Below are 26,731 nucleotides of genomic sequence, written 5' to 3'. Positions count from 1 at the left end.
TTGGGATCCATGATTTTTGGTTGTGAAAATGTAGTGTGTAGTTTGTATATAGAGAAAGAAAAGAATGATGTAAAAATTAAGAAGTTAAGGTGTTGTATTTATAGGTAAATAAATTGGGTATTTTTTTTTTTTAAACCAAAGTAGCCGTTGAACGGCTATAAAAAATGGTCAAATGTGGGCTGCGATTCTATTGGCCATTTACGTCCGCTGTGTGGAACACGAAAGACCACGAAAACGAGCTACCACGAACCAACGGCGCGGTGTGCACGGCCGTTGTTCGTGGCCAGCTCAACCACGACCTGTCTCGTGCTAGGTATACCATATGGCCTTAGACATAAGCCCTTTGGTAAAATAAATAAATAAATAAATAAATGTTTTGATGAATCCCATAAACGATAGGTACGTCATTGGCCACACAATCCTTCTTTATTTGCACATTCACCCGTCTCTGTCTCTGTCCGACTGTCTCTCCCACTTCTCTTTCATCAATCTTGATTCACCTCGTTGAAATTGTATAAACATGGCACTTGGCACAATATAGAGATTCTCTTTCTCCTTCACAATTGGATTCTAATTTCAAAACATCCCTCTCTTCTTAATAGGTACGTTTTCTTTCTCTCTTTCATCTTCTTCTTCTTCTTCTTCTTCTTCTTCTTTTCTTCTTCTTCTCCTTCTACTACTACTCCCTTGTTATTGTCACCATCAGCAGAATATCCCCCTTGACTTTCTTCTCCTTCGTATCATGTCTGTTTTCTTCTCTGGATTCAGCTTAGAATCAGGATCCTGCTACCTTTACTTGCAATTTCACCTGGGATTTGCTTCAAATCAAATGGGTTCTTGTTGTTTTTTGATGGGTTCTCATAATCTCGTCTTCTCTCTTAGTTAATGGTAGATTAACAGATTTAACCTTAGTTTTGTGTTTTTCAAGTGTTGAAATCGTTCATGATTTACGATGAAACGAACCATAGCTGGATTATGAATAGCTTTTCGTGAATTGAGCTAGGGCAGTTGGGAAATTTTCTCGAGAATCTAATGACGAAAATTCAAATTTGCAGGAATTCTATCATTTTTCTGCGAATATAACTTCAATTTGAGGATGAATTCTGTGTATTACAAACAACATGAAGATGCAATTGCTTCAAATCCGGTGGGTTCGCTGTCATCTGGTTCGGGTCCATGGTGGAGTGGACTTGCGACTCAATCCACTTTTGAAGAATCTGTAGGCCGAATGAAGCTTTCATCAATGGAAAATTGTGGAGAACAACTCATGCCTATTGCCCCTAAACCATCGTCTCATAGCACAGATCAAGGAAATACGACTCATTTCAATACATTTCCTGGTAATAAGAACAATCATTAACCATGTTAATCTTGAAACTTTCAAAGGTTCCAATGCTATGACATTGTTTTAGGACAATTGAGCTATAAATAAGATCATATTCAATCCTGAAACTCCAAATTTTTGGCATAAAAGTAGTTGTAATTTGATCTTTTTGGGAGTTTGTATTTAAATGAGACCAGAATTTTTGTGGGAAAACTTGATCAAGGTTTAAGTGATTCAGGTGATTGCAAGAATTCATCAAAAGGGCAAAAACCAGTGCAATTTGAGGCTGCTTTCTCACATGAGTATGGAGGTCAACTTGAGCTAGGATTTGGTCAACCAGCTGTGGTATGTACTTTATGAACATGTTTTTTTTTTTTCTCTAAATGATTTTGGTGCTTAAAATTTCTTTGCTTTTGATGATTTATGATAGATTTGTGGCAAATATACTTATGGGGATCAATATTATGGCATGATATCTGGTTGTGGACCTCAAATCACGGTTTGTCCTCTCTTTGAACTAATTTATCTAATGATCTTTAATTTTGCTAATAATTTACAATTAGAGGAAATTAATCTTCTAAGGATCATAATCTTAGTTTTGTTGCAAACTAACCGTTGTACTTGTTAAATTGCAAAAAAAAAAAAAATACTAAAATATGCAAGAATGAGCAAATCAGGCTATGCCCAATGTTTATTTTGCAACAAAAAAGTAAACTTTACTTTAGTGTTCTTTTATCTTATCAAGTACAATGATTAATTTACAATGTAAGTACAATCATTTGTTTTTGATGATTATTTTGTGTATTAATTTACAATTCAGGGTCGGATTATGTTGCCTTTGAATTTGAGCACCGATGATGGGCCTATATTTGTGAATGCAAAACAATATCATGGAATCATCAGACGCAGGCGATCCCGTGCTAAGGCTGAAATGGCGAAAAAGGCTCCGAAAGGTCGTAAGGTATGTTGATATACTGTGAAATGACCTTTTTACCCTCGTAAACTATCGGATTTTTGTTTTCTGAAATATATTTTATCGTTTTTCTTGGTTCAGCCGTATCTACACCTGTCGCGCCATCTCCATGCAAAGCGCCGGCCAAGAGGCTGCGGGGGCCGCTTCTTAAACACGAAAGAAATGGAGAAGGGTAATGTTGGAAATTTGGACTCGAAAACAACCGAGCATCCAATCGACTCTCAGCGATCCGAAGTTCTACAGTCTGATCACGAAATGAATGCCAGTAGGCCGCACATTTCGGGATCAGAGGCCACTAGCATGTTCTCCATGGGAGACCTCAATCTGTTTCCCTCCCTTTCAGACATGATGATGTCCGGGAACGATATGCATGGCTTTGCCATGCATAACAAATGGGTTGCAGCGGCTACCAGCGGTGGTAGCCGCTGCAACCTGACAGTCTGATGGCAGTTGGGGTCCTGATGTGTGGATCACATGATCAACACGTCAGATCCCGTCCATCGATAGTCAAATGTGACGGAGGTTTCCGCTGTTTGGCTAGGCAAATCATCCTTGGCTTTTGTGTTAACGTTGTGTCTCTTTAACACTATTCCCCCTGGTTGCAGCGTTTGGGAATAGTTAAGAGATGCTAAATGGCCTTAACACATTCAAATGGGCAAACACTTCTTTTAGATTTGTTTGTTTCACCTTACATTAATGGTGTGTTGCTTGAAATAAATCGTGCGTTTTGACTCCCATACATTTGGGAACTATCAATTGCACGATATGTATCATATGTGTTTTTTGACATTAAAAACATTTGGGATATGACATGTATCATATGATTGATACTTTTGGTTAATACACTTCTTGTGAAATTCCCCTTTGCATACTATTGTGAACTAACTTGAATCTTGTTGGTATTTATAAGTATTTATGAATCTTAAAACGCCAATATTATGTAAAACAAATTAACGGTTTCAATCAAGACTAATCATCGAAGCCATATATTACAGGGATATTAACAAAAATGACCATTATAAACAAAAGACTTAATAAAAATGACCAAGTTTTTGTGTAGGAAATGGACCTTTTTGTCTAGAATTAGGGGGTGTTTGGATAGGGAAAAAATAGGTTGCTTATTGCTTATTGCTTAATCCCACCGCAATAAGCAAATTTAAGTGTTTGGATATGAGTCTTTAAAAATCAGTTTATTGCGGTAGGAATAAGCTAAATAAGCTGATTTTAATAAGCAAGGGGGGAATGCTTATTGCTTATTGCTTATTGGTCATTTTACTCATATAAGCTGTTTTGTTTACCAAACACTTAAGATGCTTATTGCTTATTCCTACCGCAATAAGCTAATCCAAACACATTTTAAAAAAGTGTTTATTCCCACAACATTAAGCAAATAAACAATAAACTAATAAGCTAAAAACTATTTATCCAAACACCTCCTCGTTGCTAAACAAAATGTATAACAAACAAAATATAAGATGTGTATTTTTATTTCTCATTTGTGTCAAGCATTTAAAAAGAATGAGCATTTTGAAGTGTTTATTTTATAGTATCACCTATTTTTATTTTTCAATTAGATGTCATATTTTATATATATATATATATATATATATATATATATATATATATATATATATATACTTGTCATTCTCTATATTTGTTTAATTTTTTGTTAGATTTTAATTAAAAAAAAATCAAATATTTGTCTTGAAATTCTAGAATTATTTATCATATTTCAAATTTTACTTGAAATTCCATAAGAGTTTTATTTCTTATTTATACTTACAGAAATAAAAAATGTTTATCCGGATGTATTTTTTTCATGAGGAAAAATACTTTTAACTAGACATCAAGCTAGTTAAAATGATCAATTTCAAATAAATAGCTTATTTTCCTAAAACACAAAAACATGGTTTTATTAAATTATTCAAACATAATAGTCATTTTTTTTAATAATACCATATTAGAAAACAAAAAGTTAATTATCTAGAATTTAAAAATATCAATAAATACAACCAAACAACACTAGCCTTATCTTCTCTATTTCACTCCAAGCAACCTTGCAGACCAATTATATCGTTCTTCACGTTATTCAAATCAGGATCCAAAATGTCTGCTGCTTCTTCTTCATTAATCCCCATTGCCGGTTCTTCAAATGCAGCTTCTTCACTCTGCAACACGAAAGCTCTTCATTTACAAACTCCCACAATCTCCATCTCCAAAACCCACTTCAAAACCCCAAAATTTTCTTTCAATCTCAAAACCCATTGCTTGAATTTCTACCCACTGCTTCGATCCTCCCTCCCACGCCCGAATTGCTCCCCATCCAATGAAGCAATTCAAGTTGACGAAAACCCAGAAACAGAAGTATCACTAATTGAAGAAGAATTAGAAATCGACGAAGATGACGATGATGATGAAGATGAAGATGATGAAGAAGAAGACGAAGAAGAAGAAGAAGAAAGCGAATCACCGGAAGCTGGGAGGCTTTACATCGGAAACTTGCCATACGCGATTACTTCTGCAGAATTGTCCCAAATATTCGGAGAAGCTGGCGATGTAATTTCCGTGGAGGTAATGTGTGTGACTGTTTGAATTTTTGTATAATTTTGGGGATTTCCGGTTTCTCGTAACCCTAATTTCCATTGGATCAGATTGTTTACGATAGGGTTACAGACAGGAGCAGGGGATTCGCATTTATTACAATGGCAAGTGTTCAAGAAGCTAAAGAAGCCATTAGAATGTTTAACGGATCTGTAAGCGCTCTCTTCCATTCTTACAAACGAGTTTGAATCCAATTTCATCTCCAGAAATCGTTGAATTCAGAAACATGATTGCGAGTTTGCGACTACTGATTTTGATAATACTCTACAGCAAATCGGTGGAAGAACAGTGAAGGTAAACTTCCCGGAGGTGCCAAGGGGAGGTGAACGGGAAGTGATGGGCCCAAAGATTAGAAGCAGTAACAGAGATTTTATCGAAAGCCCTCACAAGATCTATGCAGGTAACCTTAGCTGGATCATAACTTCTGAGAAGCTCAAAGATACTTTTGATGAACAACCTGGTTTTTTGAGCGCAAAGGTGATCTACGAGAAACAATCAGGGAAATCTCGAGGTTTTGGGTTTGTCACTTTTAGCTCTCCTGAGGCTGCAGAGTCTGCACTTAACGCCATGAATGGACTGGTAAAAGCTTCAAAACTCCCGTTATTTGTGCATCTTTCTTCTTATGTGATCTTTGTTTTCTTCATTTCTGGTCTTTTTGATGAATAGGAGGTTGAGGGTCGGCCTTTGCGACTGAACTTGGCAGAAGGAAAAGGAGATGTGTCTCGCTCAACAAGAACAGGAAGAAGTTCTGAGATCAATGTCGATGGGAGTGAGATTCTTTCGAGTATTAGCTCCTAAATTTAGTCTGCAAAAATAAGTAGTTAGAAGCTTTTAAATCTTCGTTTGAAGGAGAGGGGGAGAGTTGAAGTTTTGTGCAAGAAATCGGCATTCGTACGCATTTGGTAATGTATTCTATATAATATATATAGTATTTGAAGTAGTTATTTAGTTTATTAATATTGTTAACTCGTTGAGTTATTAGAGGTATTTTTGTAAAGCTTTTTACAAATTGTGAAAAATTATTTGAGAGTTTTAACAAGGTTTTGATGATCGAAATTTTATCTATAAACGTGTTTTGATGATCGAAATTTTATCTATAAACGTTTTACGTTTTATAGAATCGTGATTGTAAGATTGCATTGGGATCGGAAGATCCTAGCAAAATAAAAATCTACAAATTTGCTAACAAAGTATTGTTTGTGGGGTACTCATTATAACGTGATGTTGATTAACCCAACGACGGTAGAATAACTTTAAATTCTTAAACAATAACCATAATTCTTATAGATACGAACCCTAACAATTAGGGCGTCTCCAATAGATCGCCAAATTAGTGTTATTGTGCAAAAATTTGCTACAATGGGCAGGTAAAAAGGCCGGCATTTTTGTGTGAAGCAATTTTTACCGGTATATATACCGGGTCACTATTCATCACACCAAACTTGCTTTATACTTTAAGTATCATATAATTGGATTTTAGTTAGACTTTATTATTATTATATTATAGTTTATTGTTATTTTCTTTTATAACTATTACAATTTATATTAAAATATATTTATAGTGCAATTTTTTTATTATTATTATATTATAGTTTATTGTTATTTTCTTTTATAACTATTACAATTTATATTAAAATATATTTATAGTGCAATTTTTAGTGTGTGGTTGAAGTCAAAAACTCATTCTTTTTATGTTTTTAGTGGTTGATGGTTGGAGTTGGTCTTTGGAAGAAAAACTTATTTTCTTTAGCAGAACGGTATTATTGTGACCATGTACATCTAAAGACGCAAAATCATAAAGGGATTTCCATGCATGCCACGATGATCTGCTTAATTTGAGATGAATAAAAAAAGTCGTGATGATCTGCCTAATTTGAGATGAATGAAAAAAGTCGTGATGCTCCATGGGGCCTTTTGCGATATGCAATTCTTGACTTCAAGCTTAATGTACAAATTTTTTGGCTATAAATGAGATTTTTTAGTAGAAATGACGAATTTACTAAGAGTTAAGAAGACCAAAGACTTAACTACAAAAAAGACTAAAGACTTGAAATCGAATCAAAGTACTATCTTACGATTTTAATCCGGACCTTTAGATCATGGTAGAGATCTTGTTTCATAACCGGTCATAGTTTGATTGAGATATTTTGTATTTTTTGCCTTTATATTTTTAATATCTCATTTTACATCCTATCTACATTTACATATTAAATTTATATTTATTGTTTTGTTAAATTAATATATTTCAGTAAATATATAAAATAGAAAAAATAGATTTTATAAAAACCTATATCATTAAAAAAACATTTATCAAATGATCAAGATGGCACGAGTGTCAAATATTAAGATAAAATTATGACAATATAATACTTTTATCTTTTCTATATAACTACATGCATCATTTTTTATACTTTATATTATATAAATATATTAATAGACATGTAACTCAGGAACAGTGAACTTTAGATATTTTAGGTTTTGGCCACAATAATTTAGGGTGGTTGACAGTTTTGGTCATCGGCTTAGACTTGGACCCATTCGTGTTTTAAATTTTAATTGGTCTGTTCATCCTTCTAAAACCATTCAAGAAACACCATCTCCTTCCTTCGTTCTTCACACTTGAGACCGAAAATGCTCTCATCACCACCGCCCTATACGCCACCGCTCACCACCACCATCACCACTATATACACCGCAACTCACTACCACCACCTGCAGCCCCTGCTCTGCCTTCTCCGTTAACCATCATTGCACCTGATTTGCCTTCTCCGCTCATCTTCGAAGTGTGGCCTAAATCTGGCGAATCCTTAACTGCCGATGACTATCTCACATCGTAAGTTCTGTTATCTTTATTTATATGAAATTTTGATGTTCGTTTGGGAAAGTTTTCGAAGCCATCCTGATAAAGTTCTTGGCATACTTTTAATTCTTTTATTAGGGTTCATGGTCATGTGATTTTTTATTTGAGTTAAGATTAAAATTAAGAATGCTCTAAAGAAATCAAAGATTTAAGTTAAAAAAAAATATAGAAAATGGTATCTCTTCTTTTTGTTTAACGTGTATACACCCGCTCTAAAGCACTACTTGTCTTATATCAGGGTTTGAGTCTCCCTCCTAAGGCTGGCGTTACGTTTTATGACTTCAATCATATTATCACGCTCATGCCTATGTTGCCTTCGATGTTTTGTTTCCGTATATTTTTTCTCAATTTCTCAATTTCTCAATTTCCCATACGGTAACAACTAAGGAAGTAATGGGAGCAATTAGGCGTAATTTTACTCATTCAATCAGCAATTTCTTTTAATACATAGATTGATGTTTGTAATTTGAACCACTCAATTGTAATTTGTATTTTGAGTAATGCTATCATGTAAAAATGCATTTTTTTTTGAAATTGGAGCTTGATAAGCTTAACCATTGAACCACTCTCTTTTACAAAGGTAACATTAGCTTCTCCTTGCTCTCCATTCTTTGCTTTCCGCTTCTTCAGTTATGTTTGAATCAAACATTCGGTAAGTACATTGTTGTTATGAGAAAATAATTGTTTCTATGTTGGTATTATGTGTAAAACAAATGTAAGTGTAAGTATGTTGTTGTTATTAATTACATATTGCTATTATCGGCATAGAATATCTCTTGGTGCTTGCTATTATGGATACAAAATGTAATTTATTACTATTATAAAGTACATTATGTATATTGGTACAAAGAGTAAGTACATTGCTATTTTCAACAACTTACCCCTCAACTTATATGATTACATGTTCCCTTTTAGGGGAATATGATGCAATTATCGTATGTATGGATGCTATTTCCTATAATTTGCCTCCCAGAGCTCTCACAAGCAAGCTGCATTTAGCGAAAATCGTTACTTTCTATATCCAATCCAATATCAATAACAATAACACGGGCTTAATCAAACCCAATAACGAATCTTCAACACAGACAAAAAAATAATAATAAAAAAAAATATTGTCACGTGGTTCACCACGGGATCACCTCTTAGTTTCTTTTAAAAAAAATAGTCTCGAGTGCTTAAACGACAAATTAAATAATTTATTTAAAAAAAATTAAGATACATGATGATAAATGAGTTTCTATAACAAAAAAAGACCTTAAATGTCTTGAATAAATAGTCTCGAGTGTTTGTAAGTCTTTCATGCATTCAAACTTATAAACCTAGTTGACTTTGGTCTTTCTACCAATATAGGACTCATTCTTATATCTCTTTTGCTAACTTTATTCTTAAATACTCGTCTTTGATTATCGATATCTTATTCACATATACTCCATTTTGGATATATAATATATTGTTTCAAAGTTCTTACGGAGGAGAACACAAACTCACTTAGAATTAATTATATATATACAACATATGTATACATTTATATATGTCCAAAGTTAGTAAAAATATAAATATTTATACTAAATTGTTCCAACAAAAAATTTGTCAAATATAACATCACTCCCCAACCTTAGAATTTTGGAGGAAACACAACTTAATCAAAAGAATATACAACATGCATTTCCCATTTCAGAAGAAACATTGTTAAAGATAACATCTTTACTAAATAAGTAAATAGTATAATTATGCGAAAGAGGAAGTAACTGAGGTATTTTGGTAATTTGACATTTTGAATCAATAATCCGTTTTGTTAAGATGGTAATTATGCAAATTTGATTATTTGACTTTTTACAATACAATAGTTAAAATGATTTTTTTACATTATCAAAGAGTATAGATTGGCTCTATGTAAGCATCCTAAAGACGTGCTTAGCAATGAGTTTTTGAGAACTTATAATTTTTGAAAAGGTCTCAAATTAAAAAAAAAAAAGTTTTGTTTGGAGTACGAGCTTAAATCTTTGATTTAAAACAATTTTATTTAATAAAAAAATATAAATTGTTTACTTTTTGAAAGCTTTTAGCCTTTATATTTTACGTAATTTTATACTTTTTCGAACATATCAGTAAATAAAAAAAAAAGCTACAAATTATTTTTAGCAAATTATTTTTAGATATTTTTAGCAAACATAGTTTATGAAGTAAGGGTGCAGCTTGCATAGTTACTTAAAAGCAAGGTCGTTTTTGGCAATTCTCCAGAAATTAATCTGTTGTTTCTTTCGATCTCTCCCTATTTCCAACAATGGCGATTCCGGTGACTTCAGTCCTACTCATCGTGATAACCCTCTCTACGAAGGCGTATTTGATCGAATCCAGAAGCAACAATAACAATGTATACTCTCCGTGTGCCGATGCCTCTGTAGAAAAGTCCGATAGTTTCACCTTCGGAATCGCTTTTGCGGCGAGGACTGCGTTTTTCTTCAACAATTCGGTCCAATTATCACCTTGCGATAGGAGGCTCTCTCTATCTTCGGCGAACTCACAGCTCTCCGTCTTCCGCCCTAATGTCGATGAGATCTCCCTCCTCACCGTCAATTCCAGCAGCTTTTCGCCGGTAATTTCTCCTTTACTCCGAGTATTTGCGCTTCTATTTTTCGTTTGTGTAGAAACGGTTGATCTGTATACGGTGTATTCAGTTGATAAGAGGATAGAGAAGACATGTGCAAAGTTCACATTTTTGTGTTTTCTCTAAAACCCTAACCAAAATTGCACATTTCCTCTTGGAAGGAAATGATAATATTACTCATGGTGGATTTAGAGGATAGAGAAGATATTAACAAAGCTCATATTTGCAATTTTTTCTCTAACACCCTAACCTGAATTGAACATTTCCTTTTAGAAGATAATTCGAATGATCATATTTTCACATGACAGGATTCTTATGGTGGATACATGGTGGCGTATGCTGGTAGAAAATATGCAGCAAGATCAATCCCTGCTTTTGTTGCAAACAGTACATACATTGTCACCAGCTTCACACTCGTAAGCTTACATTTTTTTACCATCTTACCCTTTTCTAACCACTATAAATGTGATAATCGAAGGGTATTTTGGTCATAGGTGCTAGAATTCCAAAAGGGTAGGCTGCAAAACTTATACTGGAAAAGAGATGGGTGTTCTTCATGTTCAGGGAAAAGCAACTTTGTGTGTTTAAACAATGAGGATTGTGCAATTAGAACTAATTCATGTAAGAACAGAGGGGGAAATGTCGATTGTAGCCTTGGGATTCAACTTGCATTTTCTGGAACAGATAAACATGAATCTGTTTTTAACTCATTTTATGAAGTTAAAAACTTGAGACAATATTCGCTATTCGGGTTGTATAAAAATATCAAGGATTCTCTTACTAGTCAATACAACAGCTTCTTTTAAATAGCTTCTATGCTTCAACTTTTTATTTATTTTTATTTTTTGTGACAGAAAACAGTATAATTTTGTGATTATTGAACACATGAGAGGTGATATTGATATTGTATGTTATATGAATATATCAATTGGGAAGATTATATGAAAAGCTGATTTGGTTGATAATTGACTTTCAATTTTTTCTTATTTGGACATCATAATTTGAAAAGTCTATATTGGAAATTGTTTGTATGTAAATGACATTTGCTATGATTTGGTAGTTTCATTCATTGCTTTTGTGTTCCAAAAAGCATCAAGTTCTTGAAAATCCAAAGTACTCACATAGATTCAAAAGGATCACATCCATTCAAGCTCGTTGCAAAGCATAAATAAGAGAAACTAATAAAATGAAGAAAAAAAAATCAATGACGGATAATTTAGTTAGGGTTGTTTAGTAACCTATAAATATAATCATTCACAACTCACCTCTGAATCAGTCAACATTGAGGATGTTTGATATGAGCTCTAAATAAATCAAAAGCCTTGGAACTACCTCTGAATGACTAAGCAACGTTACATTCTCTTAACCATTAAGAAGTTGAAACCACTCAGTTCAACATTCAATGTGATCTATCAACCCCATAGTCGTTTAATATATCTTACATTCCAGTTCTTTTGATACATTTGCAAACCAACCATAAACAAATAATTCATTACATTATCTAGCAACCAAGAGCATTATAGATTCAAATTCCTATATATTCCAATTCATCTGAAAGATTTCAATTTCTTTCAAAATATTTTGTGACTAAACATTCCGAATAGAACCAATGGAAAAAAAATGGTTGGTGCCATCAAAAGCTAACCATTAGGTTCGTATTGCCAATTTGAGCCATTAAGTGTAGACGTTTTCCAGATGTGGAATCTTCTAGTTGTTCCTATTTGACAGTATGGCAGGATTGACTACCTGGATAGTTTCAAAAGAAGGATTTCTTGCGGTATTAGTACTCTCTTGTGCAAGCTTTCTTGATGAAGGGTACCTCTTTATAAAAAAAATTGTAATCTTCTTGATGAAGGCTCTTTGGCTCGTGTATCTTTGTTTTAACGTGTTTAATATCGAGTAAGAAGTTTTAGTGTAATATTTAAAACTTCTTATTTGATATAACCGGTAAGGAACAAATGTTGAATGAAATATATACAAGCTCATCAAGTACCAAAGGATTCGTTTGTTAATCATGAAAATACGAAGATGTCAAATTTATTTCAAATAATATTGAAAACCAAATTTACATGAATACACTGAGTTAACCATATCCGTTTTCACCAATTTATGTTTATATATTTGAATTAAACAATCCTAAGTCAGTGTATGTTTAATTTCTGAATCGAAAAATAATAATAATAATAAAGGATTCTAAAGAACCTGAAAAAAGAATCATGCCAAATTAGTTTATATCAGTTTAATTTCAATGTCATTGCTTTTTATTGCACGTCTTTATAATTATATGATAAACAAAAGCATAATAAACAAAAACATAGAAAACTTAAAAGGAAATAACTAATAATAATCGATAATGATAGATAATGTTCATCTTTATCCTGTTTTATCTTATTTTGTTTTAAATCTTTTTGTTTATCAATCCGTTATTTAGAGGGGTTCTCCTGCATAAATACCTGTTCGATGATTAATTAAAAGATTCAGATTGATCCTCAACTTAATAAACAAAGCAAACTCACATAGGATTTGGACGACCATGTCTATATTTTAGTCACTTAAGTTGATTACACTTTACTCAATTAATAGTTTTTGTTACAATCAACAACAAATGATCAAATACATATTTTTTTTTCTATTAAATACTAAATAGTAGGAATGTAAGTCCAAACCTCGAGTAGAAAAACAAACTATAGTAAACAAATAAGTTAATGTCTTGATATATAACTGATCATTTTGTATTAAATTAAAAGAAATAGTTCAATACATATCGATTGAATGCAAATGGGCAACAAGCTGCGCCGCTAGCCATTTAAATTATATAACTTATTTATAATTTTTAAACTTTTTTTTTTTTTTCAAAATTAAAGAACTACCTTATGTTCGTCATGCTAGACTACGAAAACAATTTGCACTTTTATGTTAGTAAGTGCCATAAGTGACATTAACTCAAACTATCGGGGTACTAAGAGAATTATCGATAAATTAGCCGCTAGAAACTTACCACACCAACCCACCGCTGGTATAAATACTCACCCTCGAAGAAATCACACGCTATTCACAAGAAAATCACAAAATCTCATCCCAGATTGAAGAATCCAATGGCGGGAGTTCGAAGCAAGATGTTCGTCGTGCTACTTTGCTCGATTTTTCTAGTTGCACCTTTCGCTGATGCCATAGATGTCAAATACTGCAGTAAGTTTGTTTCGTTTCGTTTTAAGTTCAGTATGATCAAGCATCTCGAGTTAGGGTTTGTAGAATTAAGATTAATTTGGAATAAAGTCAACGATTTCGACTTCTTGTGTGTTTTTAGTTCTTCATATTTCCTTAGTTGGGTTCTAGATGGGGTTTCTTTGCTTGAATTCGTATGATCTTTCTATCTAAAATAGAAACTAATAACTGCTCCTATTTACCCTAATTTGTTATTTTCTGAAGGTTAAGTTATTTAGCATCAATGTTTGGATTTAGGATTTCTGTAACTAATCTTATTGAAATGGTTAAAATTCCCTAAAGCCTATATCTTTTGTTTCAGTAACATACACAATTTATAAAGATCTTACCTTTTTCTTATCAATACATTTACAGAAAAGAGCAACAATTATGATGTGAAGGTGAGTGGAGTTGAGATCACCCCTTCCCCAATAACAAGAGGAGTAGACACCACCTTCGCCATTTCTGCATCTACAGGTAAAAACATCTTGCTAATTGGTAATTACCAATTTATCATGTTCACCATATTTACAAATTACCAATATTGCCCTTTGGAATGCAGATACACCTATCTCTGGAGGGAACCTTGAGATTTCAGTTTCATATTACTTCTTGAGTGTCTACAGTGAAACCAGTGACATCTGCACAAAAACATCTTGCCCTATTGATGCTGGTGACTTTGAAATTTCTCACACCCAATCACTTCCTTCAGTAACTCCACCTGTAAGTAAAATCGTTTATTTACTCAAAAAACAAGAAACAATGTCTTTCTTTGAAACTAATAAAAGATATTCTTATTATTATTTGAAATTTTAGGGTTCATATACACTCACCATGAAGATGAAAGATGCCAACAATAAGGAGTTGACATGCATCACGTTTGATTTCAGCATTGGGTGGTATGCATCTGAGGCACAAGTGGCATCCATTTAAGTGTTTGGAAATCTGTTTTCTTGAAAGGTTTACTAATAAACTGATACTGTAGTAGAACTTTTTTTTTTTTTTGTTCTGTACTATGTTAAGTAGTTTGTCTGTATAAACTGGTCTTTTATGGTTACTACGTTTGTATGGTAAGAATAATCTTTCGTCTAATGTTGAAGTCACACACAGCATGAACAAAATCTATTTGAAGTAGATTAACCATAAGTTTGTATAGTAGCTTTTAATCTGTTTGTTTTTTTTTCCTTTTGTTGACATGATTATATCACCATAAAAGCAAAACTTGCACCATTATTGGTCATGGTTATAAATTGCCTAAAGATTACTAGGATATAGTCAAACAAATACAATATCGTAAAGCTTGATAACATAGAAAATGATATACCAGAAGGTGGATGAAGAAGAAGACTAGAAGAATTTAAAAGAAAGATCCAAAATGAAGAAAATTTTTAAAAAGTATCTATTGGTTTTAATACAATCCAATCCGTAAAAAAATATATGATATTTTAATGTTTAATAAGGGTATATACGAAATTCTCACATAAAAAAATATTATATATAATCTAACTTTAAAAAAAAATGTTATATATAATTTAATTTTAGAAAACATTAATCCAAGTTTTTGAAAGTTATTACTATATTTTACGGTTATTTTATTTTATTTTTATTTTATTTATTTTTTAATTTACAGGGAAATAAATATATACATGGAGTAAAAATTTGTTGATAATTTTAGTATTTAGTATAACTTTATTGGAAATTTTGAAAAATGGCTATAAGCCTGATTGTTTTTTTCGTGGACCAAGATAGGAACTAACTCATAACAAAGGGAATTTTGGGTTCGGCCATGATAGTTGTTGGCCACCTAAGCTCGATTTTTCTGCACCTCGAATCCCATCGTGTTAATACAAATCTTGAAAGAGATATTATTATACAAATACAACCAATACATGGGCGACTTGGGCTTAGGCAGCAAATTTTTGAATGCATCAAAATAGTCAATCTATATGTATAGTATATATAATAATGATCCAAAAATTTAGCCCGTATCTTGTGATCTGTTTACCGACATGAGAAAAAGAGCCGGTGAAGAGGTGCCAAACAATCATCTATCTCAAATGCTCATAGAGAAACCAAACGTCACTGGTGCTTAGAAACCCGTTGGGCGTTGCCGCCGATGGGATAAATCAATGCCTACCTAGAATACGACTCACATAAACACATTTTGCTTCCTCTATTTACGGTAATACATCTAAGGCCATCGGGTATGGGAGCAATTTTGACGCATAATAGCCTAGGTGGCAACCAAAAACGACGACAATAACGACGACGAACGAATCCAAGAAACACAACAACCATCTAGAAGAAGGCAACCAAAAAGAAAAGCTACAAAAAAAGAGGTACAACATGGAACGAAGATGAGGATGAAGCTTTATCTAAAACTTGGATTTTCACATCGTGTGACTCAAGGACGGGCAACGCGCAAACGAGAAACAATTTTTGGCTTCGTGTTTTAGACCACTTTCACTCGCTATTGGGCGGGCAAACGGATCGAACATACGACGCAATCAATGGAAAATAGTGTGAACTACGAGTGGCTTGCACCAAGTTTAATGGCATATTTGAAAATCTTAAAAATATGCATAAAAATGGTAACAAAATGTTGAAATATTGTATTTTTAATGTTCAGTCTCATTATTTATTTTAGTTTTATTTATTTTGTTATGGATTTTTGTCATGAGGGTATATTTTTTACATCATGAATTCTTTGATTAAGCATGTTTTGTTAAATATGTTGGTTAAAGGGTTAGTCGTGCTATTATGGCATAGTTTTGGGTTTCGGCTCGTTTTTGTAAACTGCAGGTGAAAGACACACAAATCTTTACCCGATCTATGGATCTATTTGAATCTGTTGACCCGAAGTATAAAAGTTGTTCCCGGAGTTGTGATGGTCATAATTTCACTCACAAAAGTTGTATAGCTCTTTCTTTTCTCTCGTATTGTAATACAGAGTTAGGATTAGGGTTTGATACTCTCGTTGTTGTTCTTCACTGAAAATCACTAGATCTTGTATGATCGTTTTAGTTTAGGTTGAGTGTAGTTTCCGAGAGTTTTATAGTGAGTTTTGAGTTGTAAGTATTGTGAAAACCAACTGGTTATTTGTCCTTAATTGATATAAGAATTGTTGATGTTGTGCATATTATGTTCTTGAGTTTTTTCACATGGTATCGGAGCTTCACGACTCAAATCTTAAGCTATCTGACGATAGACAGTGTTTCGACGTCAACGGTTGAAAAGTATCTTTGTTTCTTCTTTTGTTTCTTTGTTTCCTTGTAGATCTTCACTCAATTTGTTTAGATCAGAATGTTTTTATTGGAAATCTTTTGATTCCTTCTATTTGAGTGAAAATCTAGGGTTTTCACTTCGATCTAGGGTTTCCGCTCCTAAATCGAAACGTTGTTTTCAGTTCTTTTCTTTAAGATTGTGGTACTGCGAGTATTTGTTTTTGATCTTGTAGATCATCTGGCTTGCTATCTGTGGTGGTGGTTCACTGCATGTGGATCTACTATTGATCGATCAATCTCTATATCTGAAATAACTCTCGAGAGGTCGGCTTTCATCACCGATAAACTCTTAGTAGAGAACAGATTTAGAGAGTCGATCTCTTGTCGCCTTTTGCTATCTCTTTTGTGAGGGTTTCTTGTTCCTTTCTCTCTCGTTTTTTATATTACCGTTCTGGGAGATCCTGGTTGTCTTGAGTACACCAGTTACCTTTTTGTTGATATTGTTCAGCTGTTTGGTTTTCCTTGACTCTGTGTTGATTGAATTGGGTCTCGACAAACTGTGGTAACCATCTAGTCTTTAAGTCAACATAGTTGTCTGTTTTATCATTTCTTTCTTGTTCATTATGACTGGGGAAATTCATGGTGGTAGTGGTAAAGACCTTCCTGTTGATTTTGATGATCCTTTGTTCATACATCCTTCTGATAATGTTATTACTTCTATTATAACTATAAAGTTAACTGGAAATGAACACTATAGGATATGGCGTAGTGCTATGATGAGAGTTCTTAGGGCTCGTAACAAGTTAGTGTTTGTTGACGGTACTTTTCAACTAGATAAAGTTAAGGCTTCTAAATGGGAACAAGCAAATGCAGTTGTCTGTTATTGGATTCTTGGGTCGATATCTGAGTCTATATATGCTAGTCATGCATATTTTGAAAAGGCCGAAGATATCTAGACCGCCTTGTTTGGTACTTATAACAAGTCTGATGGTTCATTTATCTTCAATGTTCATCAACAGATTAACTCTTTAAAACAAAATGGATCTTCTCTGTCTGACTATTTCAAAAACTTGAGTCTCTTTGGAAAGAGTTTGATGGGCTACCTAGTTTAATTGAATGTGTCTGTGAAGTTGTAATTAAACTAAGTGATCATTCTAAACTCATGAAGTTAATGCAGTTTCTTAGTGGTCTTGATGATACCTACAATCAAGTCAAAAGTCATATTCTGTTAATGAGTCCTCTTCCCAATGTCAAATCTTCATTTTCCATTTTGTCTAGAGAAGAATCTCTTCAAAAGAATGGGTCTTTTGTAACGCCCGTAGATCCGGGCTAGTCAATTTAGAGACGATAAACGCTAAAAGTGACTTTTTGATAGAAGATTATTTAGAATGAATAATCTTAACTAAGTTGTAGTGGTCGTGACAAGGGTTCCGGATATATAAAGAATGCCGAAATCCGAGTTATAACAATCTAAACGACACAACGCGACGTAAATAGTGAATTTACGATGAAGTGATTTTTAGCCGAAACAATCTAAACGAGAATCGAAGATCTCGTCGATAGTAGTGCAACGGTAAAAAGACAGACGAAAACGGACGTCGGATGAATAAGTTATGAGTTTATAACGGAGTTTTCCTGTCCCGGCCTACTAAAAATAAATATAATAAAAATTAAAGTCAAAATTAGCCAACGGAGTCTAAACGCGAGTTGTAGAGCATAATCTCACCTACGCGTGGATATAAAGAACGTCGAAAATGGAGCTCGTATGCGAAAGTTATGAATTTATGAAGTTCGGGGCGCGAACCCCAACACTGTGTTAGAGTTCACGACGTGAACTCAGTGCTGACGTCTTCTAGATCCTGACAGACTGAACATCGCGACTACGCACCTGATGACGTCCAAGGTCACGACGTGAAAACTGAATTTTCAGCCCTATAAATAGAAAGCGAAGGCAGCCGGTTTTGGTTGCTAATTTCTCAACCTCTCTCCTACTCTACTCATCTTTAAGCCATCATTTAGCCCCCCGAAGCCCCGATATCATCCCCGATACCCGAAGCGAGTACCTACGCTCCGAAGATCCCGAGAAGAAAAGAGTTTCAAGCCAAAGCTCTGCCCGCGAGAAGCCCGGTGTGTGAAGATATCCCGGTTTCATCGAAGAATAGTACTTGAAGAGTTGTAGTGCTGTCCGATCATCGTCTTATCAAGTGAGTGTGTAGTTACTTTCTTCTAACACATAGATATGAAGTGTTTGCTATGAAATACGTGCTATGTGTTTATACATTGTTTGTTTACTTGAGATAGATGTTGAATGAATGTTTTATACAGGTTTTTAAATGATTTAAACTGTATATGTATTTGCATCTACAAATATGTTGGGTAGAACATGGGTAGATGAAATAGTTGATGTGAGACGAAATGATAAGAATTTTTGATGATATCAATGTTCTAGTTAACTAGTGGAATAGAGATGGTGACCACAAACTGTTCTAGACAATCCAATGAAAAGTTAACAGGTTCGTAACCTGTAGGTATTTTTGAACTCAATGTGTTCATTAGGTATTTTTGAACTCTATGTGTTCACTTGGTATTTTTGAACTCAATGTGTTCATTAGGTATTTTTGAACTGTGACAACCCGAAACTTTTTCCGTTTCCGTTACGCGATTTCCGTTAATAAAATTTCGAATTCGTTAGCTTTTTCGTCAAACTTCTTGGTTTTGAAAATAATATAGTTGTATGTAATTAAATTATTTACGAGTCGGAACCAAAAATCGCACGGAAACCCGAATATCTCGAAAAATCAATCATTTCCGGTCTAAGTGAGATTACGACCGTAAACCTGTTTACGGTCAGTAACGAGTGGACCCCACCACACCCCTATAAATACGATACCTCCACCTCCATTAGAACATTTCTGGCCAAAAACTCTCTCCTTCTCTCTCTAAGAACCTTAACCGTAAACACTCAAAACACCTTCAAACTTCGGGAAACATCGAGAAACCACGTTTGGAGACACCTTGGAACGTCTCAGAGCACTTATCTCTTCGAAATCAGCAATCAGTACCATTTTTCTCGAGTTTACGGTCTACCTTCAAGAACCGTAAACTCTGTTCTTGAGTTTACGGCCGTAAACTCACCAAGCATTCAGAAACCGTAAACTCCTTTTCGACCGTAAACACCTTTTAAGTGGTGCTGTTGACTGAAAACTCACTTTCATCGGTTCAATCAAGTCCCGGTAACATTCCTCAACCAAATTAAAGCGTTCCTCTAACACGTTATTTAACGAAATCGCTAATTTAGATACATATATGTATTTATTTGATAATAGGATTCCGTTAAGTGTCACGTGCAACAACTTGAGGATCTTCATTTCAGTCAACGCTTTCACGCAACAACTGTGAGTTCATACCCCTACATTTTCCATATTTTCAATGTTTTCAGGGGGGGAATACAAGCTAAACATAAATGTTTTTCAAAAACTTATGCAAAACTCATACTTTAACCCTTTTGTACTGTGTTGAGCATAAGGGACGTTTTCACTAAAATTGCATAGTTTTCCGGACTCGCTATTCACTACGTTATACATGCAAACTATAATCGGTATAGTTTGGGATTTTGTAAACATAACAAGTATAGAAACTTTCACTACTAAACGTATGCACTAAGGCAGAAATAGTTTACAGTTGCATTACTACTTTATCGCGTTTTCATAACTGTAAATTATCACTACAAACGGTATACATTCGGATTTTCACTACGGTAGAACGCTACTACACTACATGTAAACTAGATTGTACGATACTATGAGGCGCTACTTCACTACTGTACCCTTAGGTGTACATGGATAAATCCTACCACTATATAACTAGAGTCTCCTGGAGGGAGAGCGTGAGATTTGTGAATAGATCTATTCGGGACTGACAATCCCACATCTGGACTGCTAGCTACAGTTAGGCGGGCACGCCTGAGATGTACAAATGTCATTTAACTCGACGCCTGAAGAACGTTGGAAAGGTCACTAGTCATATCAAGCATGGTTATACGACTCACATTATGTATAAATCACCTATAGTTTACAACCTGGCACTCTTCAATGGTTTTATTTATACCAAATAGAACTAAAACACACTATGCATACTGGCCAAGCCAGGGTTTACAAACAGAGCCATTTATGCTATGGTTTTACATATAAAATATTTATACTTCATGTTTAGCTTTAACTAGTCACATGAGGTAATATTTTTGCATATCACCACAATTTTCAGTAACGAACATTCATGGTTTTATACGAACTCGATAACACCACATTTTCACTAAAGAAAATATCGGATTTTCTTGGAAGCATATAGATATTCATGGTTTATTACAGAACTGATAATACTACATTTTCACTAAAGAAAATATCGGATTTTCTTGAGACTACACTAATATTTCGGCTAGCTCATCAACAAGTTTTCATTACAAAGTACCACTTATGAACTCACCAGCTTTATGCTGATATTTTCAAACTGCTTGTATTCTCATGAAATCAGTAGACAGGTACTTGCTGGATTTTTGAGGAACTGGAGCAATAAAAGTTTTAAGTTTATACTATTCAAGCTATCGAATGTAATTCAAATAAAGTTTCAGACAAAGTTTTAAACCGATGTAAACACTTTTATTTAAGTATTCACTGTAATGGTTGTGTTGCTATGATTGCTGTTATTCATTGGTTGTGATGCTATACATGACGTCCTCCGCCCCGGAATGTTTCCGCCATCGGTTTCGGGGTGTGACATGAACTCTATGTGTTCACTTGGTATTTTTGAACTCAATGTGTTCATTAGGTATTTTTGAACTCTATGTGTTCACTTGGTATTTTTGAACTCAATGTGTTCATTAGGTATTTTTGAACTCTATGTGTTCACTTGGTATTTTTGAACTCTATGTGTTCATTAGGTGTTTTTGAACTCAATGTGTTCATTAGGTATTTTTGAACTAGATGTGTTCACTTGGTGTTGTTGAACTGAGTGTGTTCACTAGGTATTTTAAAACTAAGTGTTCACCGGATGTTTTGAATTACGTGTTCACCAGATGTATGAACCACGGGCAACAATGAACTTTGTGCCAATTCCTTAGGTCAATCCTTAGGAATGAATGAGTGAACGATAGTTGATTCTTAGGGTAAATCCTTAATATACAAACGAGATAATGGGGATGGGTAATTGGGTTGATTGTTTGATGAATGTTTATAATAATTATATTATTATGGGTTGAAAACCCTATATGCTCACCAGGCTCCCAAGCCTGACCCACTCAGTTTTCTTTGTATAACAGGTAGTGGCACAAGAGCATAAGTTGGTTGACATGACGAGAGATTTCGGATTATAGGCCAGTAGTTATAAATAACTGCTGTAAGGTTTAATTTTACTGTTTATGCTTTTTGGTATGTATCAGAACATGACATCCCGATGTTTTCTTATTAATGAAAAGTACATTCTCTTTGAGAAATGTTTTGATAAAGTTTTATCATATTTTGTTTGGGAACAAATTCCGCAACTGTTTTCTTTAAAAGATTACTCTGATTTTAAAACAAAGCATAAACAAATCGGTCTTTTCTGGCCGTGAAATTGGGGATGTCACAGTTGGTATCAGAGCATTAGTTTAAGCGAACTATGAATTTGTAGGATTTCTAGACTTAAACTTAGAATGCTAAGCGATGATTGTGAGATGAGTGTCTACCATATTTTAAGACACGAGCACTAGTATATTTTAGGAAAGATGCCTAAAATGCTTTTATGTGATAAATGCTATATGTTTGCTATATATGATATTGTTTGTTCGGATCTATGGTCTGTTGCCGACCAGATCTGGAAACCTTATGTGTTTAGGATTCTAAGCGTATGACTACGGTATTAGAACTAACATGTAAACGTTTCGGAGTGATAAGGATGATTTGATCATCTATTGAAATAGAGATCTAAATTCACCTAATTTGGTGTATAGATCGAAATGGCAAGCACGCAAAATGGATTGGGAAACGATAACCCGCAGCCTGAGCCACACGTGATTGAGAGTGCATCAGGAATAACAGCTGCACCTGAGCCAACCACGATGGCGGGAGTATACGTAATGGTGCGAATGATGTTGGATCAACAGATGGAAGAAACAAGGCGTTTACTTCGACAAAGTAAGGACGAACTTACTGTGCCAGTACGCCAGGCACCTACACTTGAGATAATTATCGGGGTTGCTAAGTCAGTTGAAGAAAAGATCAACGATAGGACCACCAACAAGGTTGAAATTGGAAAAAAGAGGAAATTTGAGGAGTCTTCGAGGTCCAACAAGAACAACATGTTCTCGAAGTCTAACAAAAGAGGAGGTAAAGAAAAATGGTGCGGGAAATGCAAAAAGAAACACTTGGGAAAATGTGGTGAGGAGGTTACATGTTTTAAGTGTGGAAAGCATGGGCATTACGCCAATGAATGTACATTCAACGAAAGGGTATGTTACAAATGTAATGAGGAAGGGCACTTCAAGCAGGACTGCCCAAAGAAGGAAGAAGCTACAAAGCCAAATGTACCACTAAAGCATTATGAGAGATGCGACGAAGAGGTGACTTGTTACAAATGTGGAAAGACAGGGCATTACGCCAACATGTGTGTATCCAAAAAGAGGGTGTGCTATGAATGCCGAGAAGAAGGGCATTTATCTAGGGACCGCCCGAAGAAGAATGAAGGAGCAAAACCAAATGCACTGCCACAGCCAAAGGCAGAAGCATTTTAAATGATCCTTGACGAAGCAGATGACAATGCGAGGAATCAAGGATGAAAACTTCATATAAAGATATAGCTAGTATCAGGAAGTGTAGCCTATTAGAGGCATAGTATAGGGTGAACTTGAACCTCTGTGTAATCGTTTCAAGAATTAATATAAACCCTAGTTTTGTTATCTGATGTGTTGAATGATTGTGTGATTTTCTTGTATGGTGACTTAGGAACTGAGAGACAACACTTGGGACGAGTATGAGTAGGTGTGAATAGTAGTAGAGATGTATACTACTGGAAGCACAGGACTCACGCTTGGATCAGGGAAAGTCACAAGGTTACCAAGAAGCTAGTGATTGATTCCGTTTTTATTCAAGTATGTCGTTACCATTGTTTCGGTAATGACTAAGAAAATGATTGATATTCTGACCCTAGTAGTCATATCAAATTGAGTCCGATTACGATGAGTTTTTTACGTGGTTCAGAGAACCAAGTTCGATGTAACATCTGACTTAAGTCAGAAGATTGAAATCAATGCGATCGATAGCATCGCGCTCGTTGTTAAAGAAATTAGTAGCTAGAAATGCTACATGCTAAAATGTGATTACATCACATTAGAATATGAAGGAAGGTATATTCCATTCTGGAATATGACTCTGAGAGACTTGAGTCTAGGCGTTGCATCATCCGATGAAAGGTCATTAGAACCATCGATCTGTTACAATAGATAAAGGAAAGTACTTATCCTAAGAAGAAGAAGGAGTCCCCAATAAGGATTTATTTTGTAACTCGAAGGTTATGATTGAAAGTCCAACATAGTACGAAGAGCAGGTGCAAGATTGAGCATCGCCTGCGGTCAAGAAGTCCAAGAGTTAGATACTCATTCGAAGAAACATAGAAGTTACGGTTATTACGTAGGATGAAAATATATAACGTATGGAATCATTATACAAGCCCTATTTTCGTTGATGATTCCGGGACGTAATCATCCAAAGGGGGAGATAATTGTAACGCCCGTAGATCCGGGCTAGTCAATTTAGAGACGATAAGCGCCAAAAGTGACTTTTTGATAGAAGATTATTTAGAATGAATAATCTTAACTAAGTTGTAGTGGTCGTGACAAAGGTTCCAGATATATAAAGAATGCCGAAATCCGAGTTATAACGAAGAAGTTTTGACCTGTCGAAGTTTTGCGACAGAACCGACACGACACAACGCGACATAAATAGTGAATTTACGATGAAGTGATTTTTAGCCGAAACAATCTAAACAAGAATCGAAGATCTCGTCGATAGTAGTGCAACGGTAAAAGGACAGACAAAAATGGACGTCGGATGAATAAGTTATGAGTTTATAACGGAGTTTTCCTGTCCCGGCCTACTAAAAATAAATATAATCAAAATTAAAATCAAAATTAGCCAACGGAGTCTAAACGAGATTTGTAGAGCATAATCTCACCTACGCGTGGATATAAAGGACGTCGAAAACGGAGCTCGTATGCGAAAGTTATGAATTTCTGAAGTTCGGGGCGCGAACCCCAACACTGTGTCAGAGTTCACGACGTGAAAAAGGGGTTCACGACGTGAACTCAGTGCTGACGTCTTCTAGATCCTGACAGACTGAACATCGCGACTACGCACCTGATGACGTCCAAGGTCACGACGTGAAGTGATGGTTCACGACGTAAAAACTAAATTTTCAGCCCTATAAATAGAAATCGAAGGCAGCCGGTTTTGGTTGCTAATTTCTCAACCTCTCTCCTACTCTACTCATCTTTAAGCCATCATTTAGCCCCCCGAAGCCCCGGTATCATCCCCGATACCCGAAGCGAGTCCCCACGCTCCGAAGATCCCGAGAAGAAAAGAGTTTCAAGCCGAAGCTCTGCCCGCGAGAAGCCCGATGTGTGAAGATATCCCGGTTTCATCGAAGAATAGTACTTGAAGAGCCGTAGTGCTGTCCGATCATCGTCTTATCAAGTGAGTGTGTAGTTACTTTCTTCTAACACATAGATATGAAGTGTTTGCTATGAAATACGTGCTATGTGTTTATACATTGTTTGTTTACTTGAGATAGATGTTGAATGAATATTTTATACAGGTTTTTAAATGATTTAAACTGTATATGTATTTGCATCTACAAATATGTTGGGTAGAACATGGGTATATGAAATAGTTGATGTGAGACGAAATGATAAGAAGTTTTGATGATATCAATGTTCTAGTTAACTAGTGGAATAGAGATGGTGACCACAGACTGTTCTAGACAATCCAATGAAAAGTTAACAGGTTCGTAACCTGTAGGTATTTTTGAACTCAACGTGTTCATTAGGTATTTTTGAACTCTATGTGTTCACTTGGTATTTTTGAACTCAATGTGTTCATTAGGTATTTTTGAACTCTATGTGTTCACTTGGTATTTTTGAACTCAATGTGTTCATTAGGTATTTTTGAACTCTATGTGTTCACTTGGTATTTTTGAACTCAATGTGTTCATTAGGTATTTTTGAACTCTATGTGTTCACTTGGTATTTTTGAACTCTATATGTTCATTAGGTGTTTTTGAACTCAATGTGTTCATTAGGTATTTTTGAACTAGATGTGTTCACTTGGTGTTGTTGAACTGAATGTGTTCACTAGGTATTTTAGAACTAAGTGTTCACCGGATGTTTTGAATTATGTGTTCACCAGATGTATGAACCACGGGCAACAATGAACTTTGTGCCAATTTCTTTGGTCAATCCTTAGGAATGAATGAGTGAACGATAGTTGATTCTTAGGGTAAATACTTAATATATAAAGGAGATAATGGGGATGGGTAATTGGGTTGATTGTTTGATGAATGTTTATAATAATTATATTATTGTGGGTTGAAAACCCTATATGCTCACCAGGCTCCCAAGCCTGACCCACTCAGTTTTCTTTGTATTACAGGTAGTGGCACAAGAGCATAAGTTGGTTGACATGACGAGAGATTTTGGATTATAGGCCAGTAGTTATAAATAACTGCTGTAAGGTTTAATTGTACTGTTTATGCTTTTTGGTCTGTATCGGAACATGATGTCCCGGGGTTTTCTTATTAATGAAAAGTACATTCTCTTTGAGAAATGTTTTGATAAAGTTTTATCATATTTTGTTTGGGAACAAATTCCGCAACTGTTTTCTTTGAAAGATTACTCTGATTTTAAAACAAAGCA

At 34.7% G+C, this 26,731-nt stretch overlaps 4 protein-coding genes across 4 annotated transcripts; all 4 read left to right on the top strand.

Annotated features, from left to right (window-relative positions):
- The first annotated feature begins 438 nt into the window (after nt 1-438).
- On the top strand, nt 439-3,154 carry LOC145122798 (nuclear transcription factor Y subunit A-10-like). The gene is made up of 6 exons (XM_079058369.1): nt 439-602; nt 1,056-1,340; nt 1,563-1,669; nt 1,755-1,823; nt 2,145-2,285; nt 2,379-3,154. Exons 2-6 carry the CDS (start codon nt 1,097-1,099, stop codon nt 2,739-2,741), a joined length of 924 nt encoding a protein of 307 aa, XP_078914495.1. The 5' UTR covers nt 439-602; nt 1,056-1,096; the 3' UTR covers nt 2,742-3,154.
- Nucleotides 3,155-4,325: 1,171 nt separating this feature from the next.
- On the top strand, nt 4,326-5,954 carry CP33 (chloroplast RNA-binding protein 33). The gene is made up of 4 exons (XM_079056962.1): nt 4,326-4,868; nt 4,949-5,050; nt 5,169-5,477; nt 5,565-5,954. Exons 1-4 carry the CDS (start codon nt 4,404-4,406, stop codon nt 5,694-5,696), a joined length of 1,008 nt encoding a protein of 335 aa, XP_078913088.1. The 5' UTR covers nt 4,326-4,403; the 3' UTR covers nt 5,697-5,954.
- A 4,021-nt stretch (nt 5,955-9,975) lies between these two features.
- LOC145120925 (uncharacterized) lies at nt 9,976-11,331 on the top strand. Its single transcript, XM_079056715.1, has 3 exons — nt 9,976-10,354; nt 10,675-10,782; nt 10,861-11,331. The coding sequence occupies exons 1-3, from the start codon at nt 10,043-10,045 to the stop codon at nt 11,170-11,172; spliced, it is 732 nt and encodes a 243-aa protein (XP_078912841.1). The 5' UTR covers nt 9,976-10,042; the 3' UTR covers nt 11,173-11,331.
- A 2,072-nt stretch (nt 11,332-13,403) lies between these two features.
- Nucleotides 13,404-14,662, top strand: LOC145120926 (uncharacterized). The gene is made up of 4 exons (XM_079056716.1): nt 13,404-13,555; nt 13,946-14,047; nt 14,133-14,293; nt 14,387-14,662. The coding sequence occupies exons 1-4, from the start codon at nt 13,462-13,464 to the stop codon at nt 14,501-14,503; spliced, it is 474 nt and encodes a 157-aa protein (XP_078912842.1). The 5' UTR covers nt 13,404-13,461; the 3' UTR covers nt 14,504-14,662.
- The last annotated feature ends 12,069 nt before the right edge of the window (nt 14,663-26,731 follow it).

Source organism: Lactuca virosa, chromosome 6, assembly GCF_052849685.1.
Source record: "Lactuca virosa cultivar CGN04683 chromosome 6, Lactuca_virosa_CGN04683_v6, whole genome shotgun sequence".
NCBI lineage: Eukaryota > Viridiplantae > Streptophyta > Magnoliopsida > Asterales > Asteraceae > Lactuca > Lactuca virosa.
The sequence above is the reverse complement of the archived record's forward strand: the minus strand, read 5'-3'. Positions and strand labels throughout refer to the sequence as shown.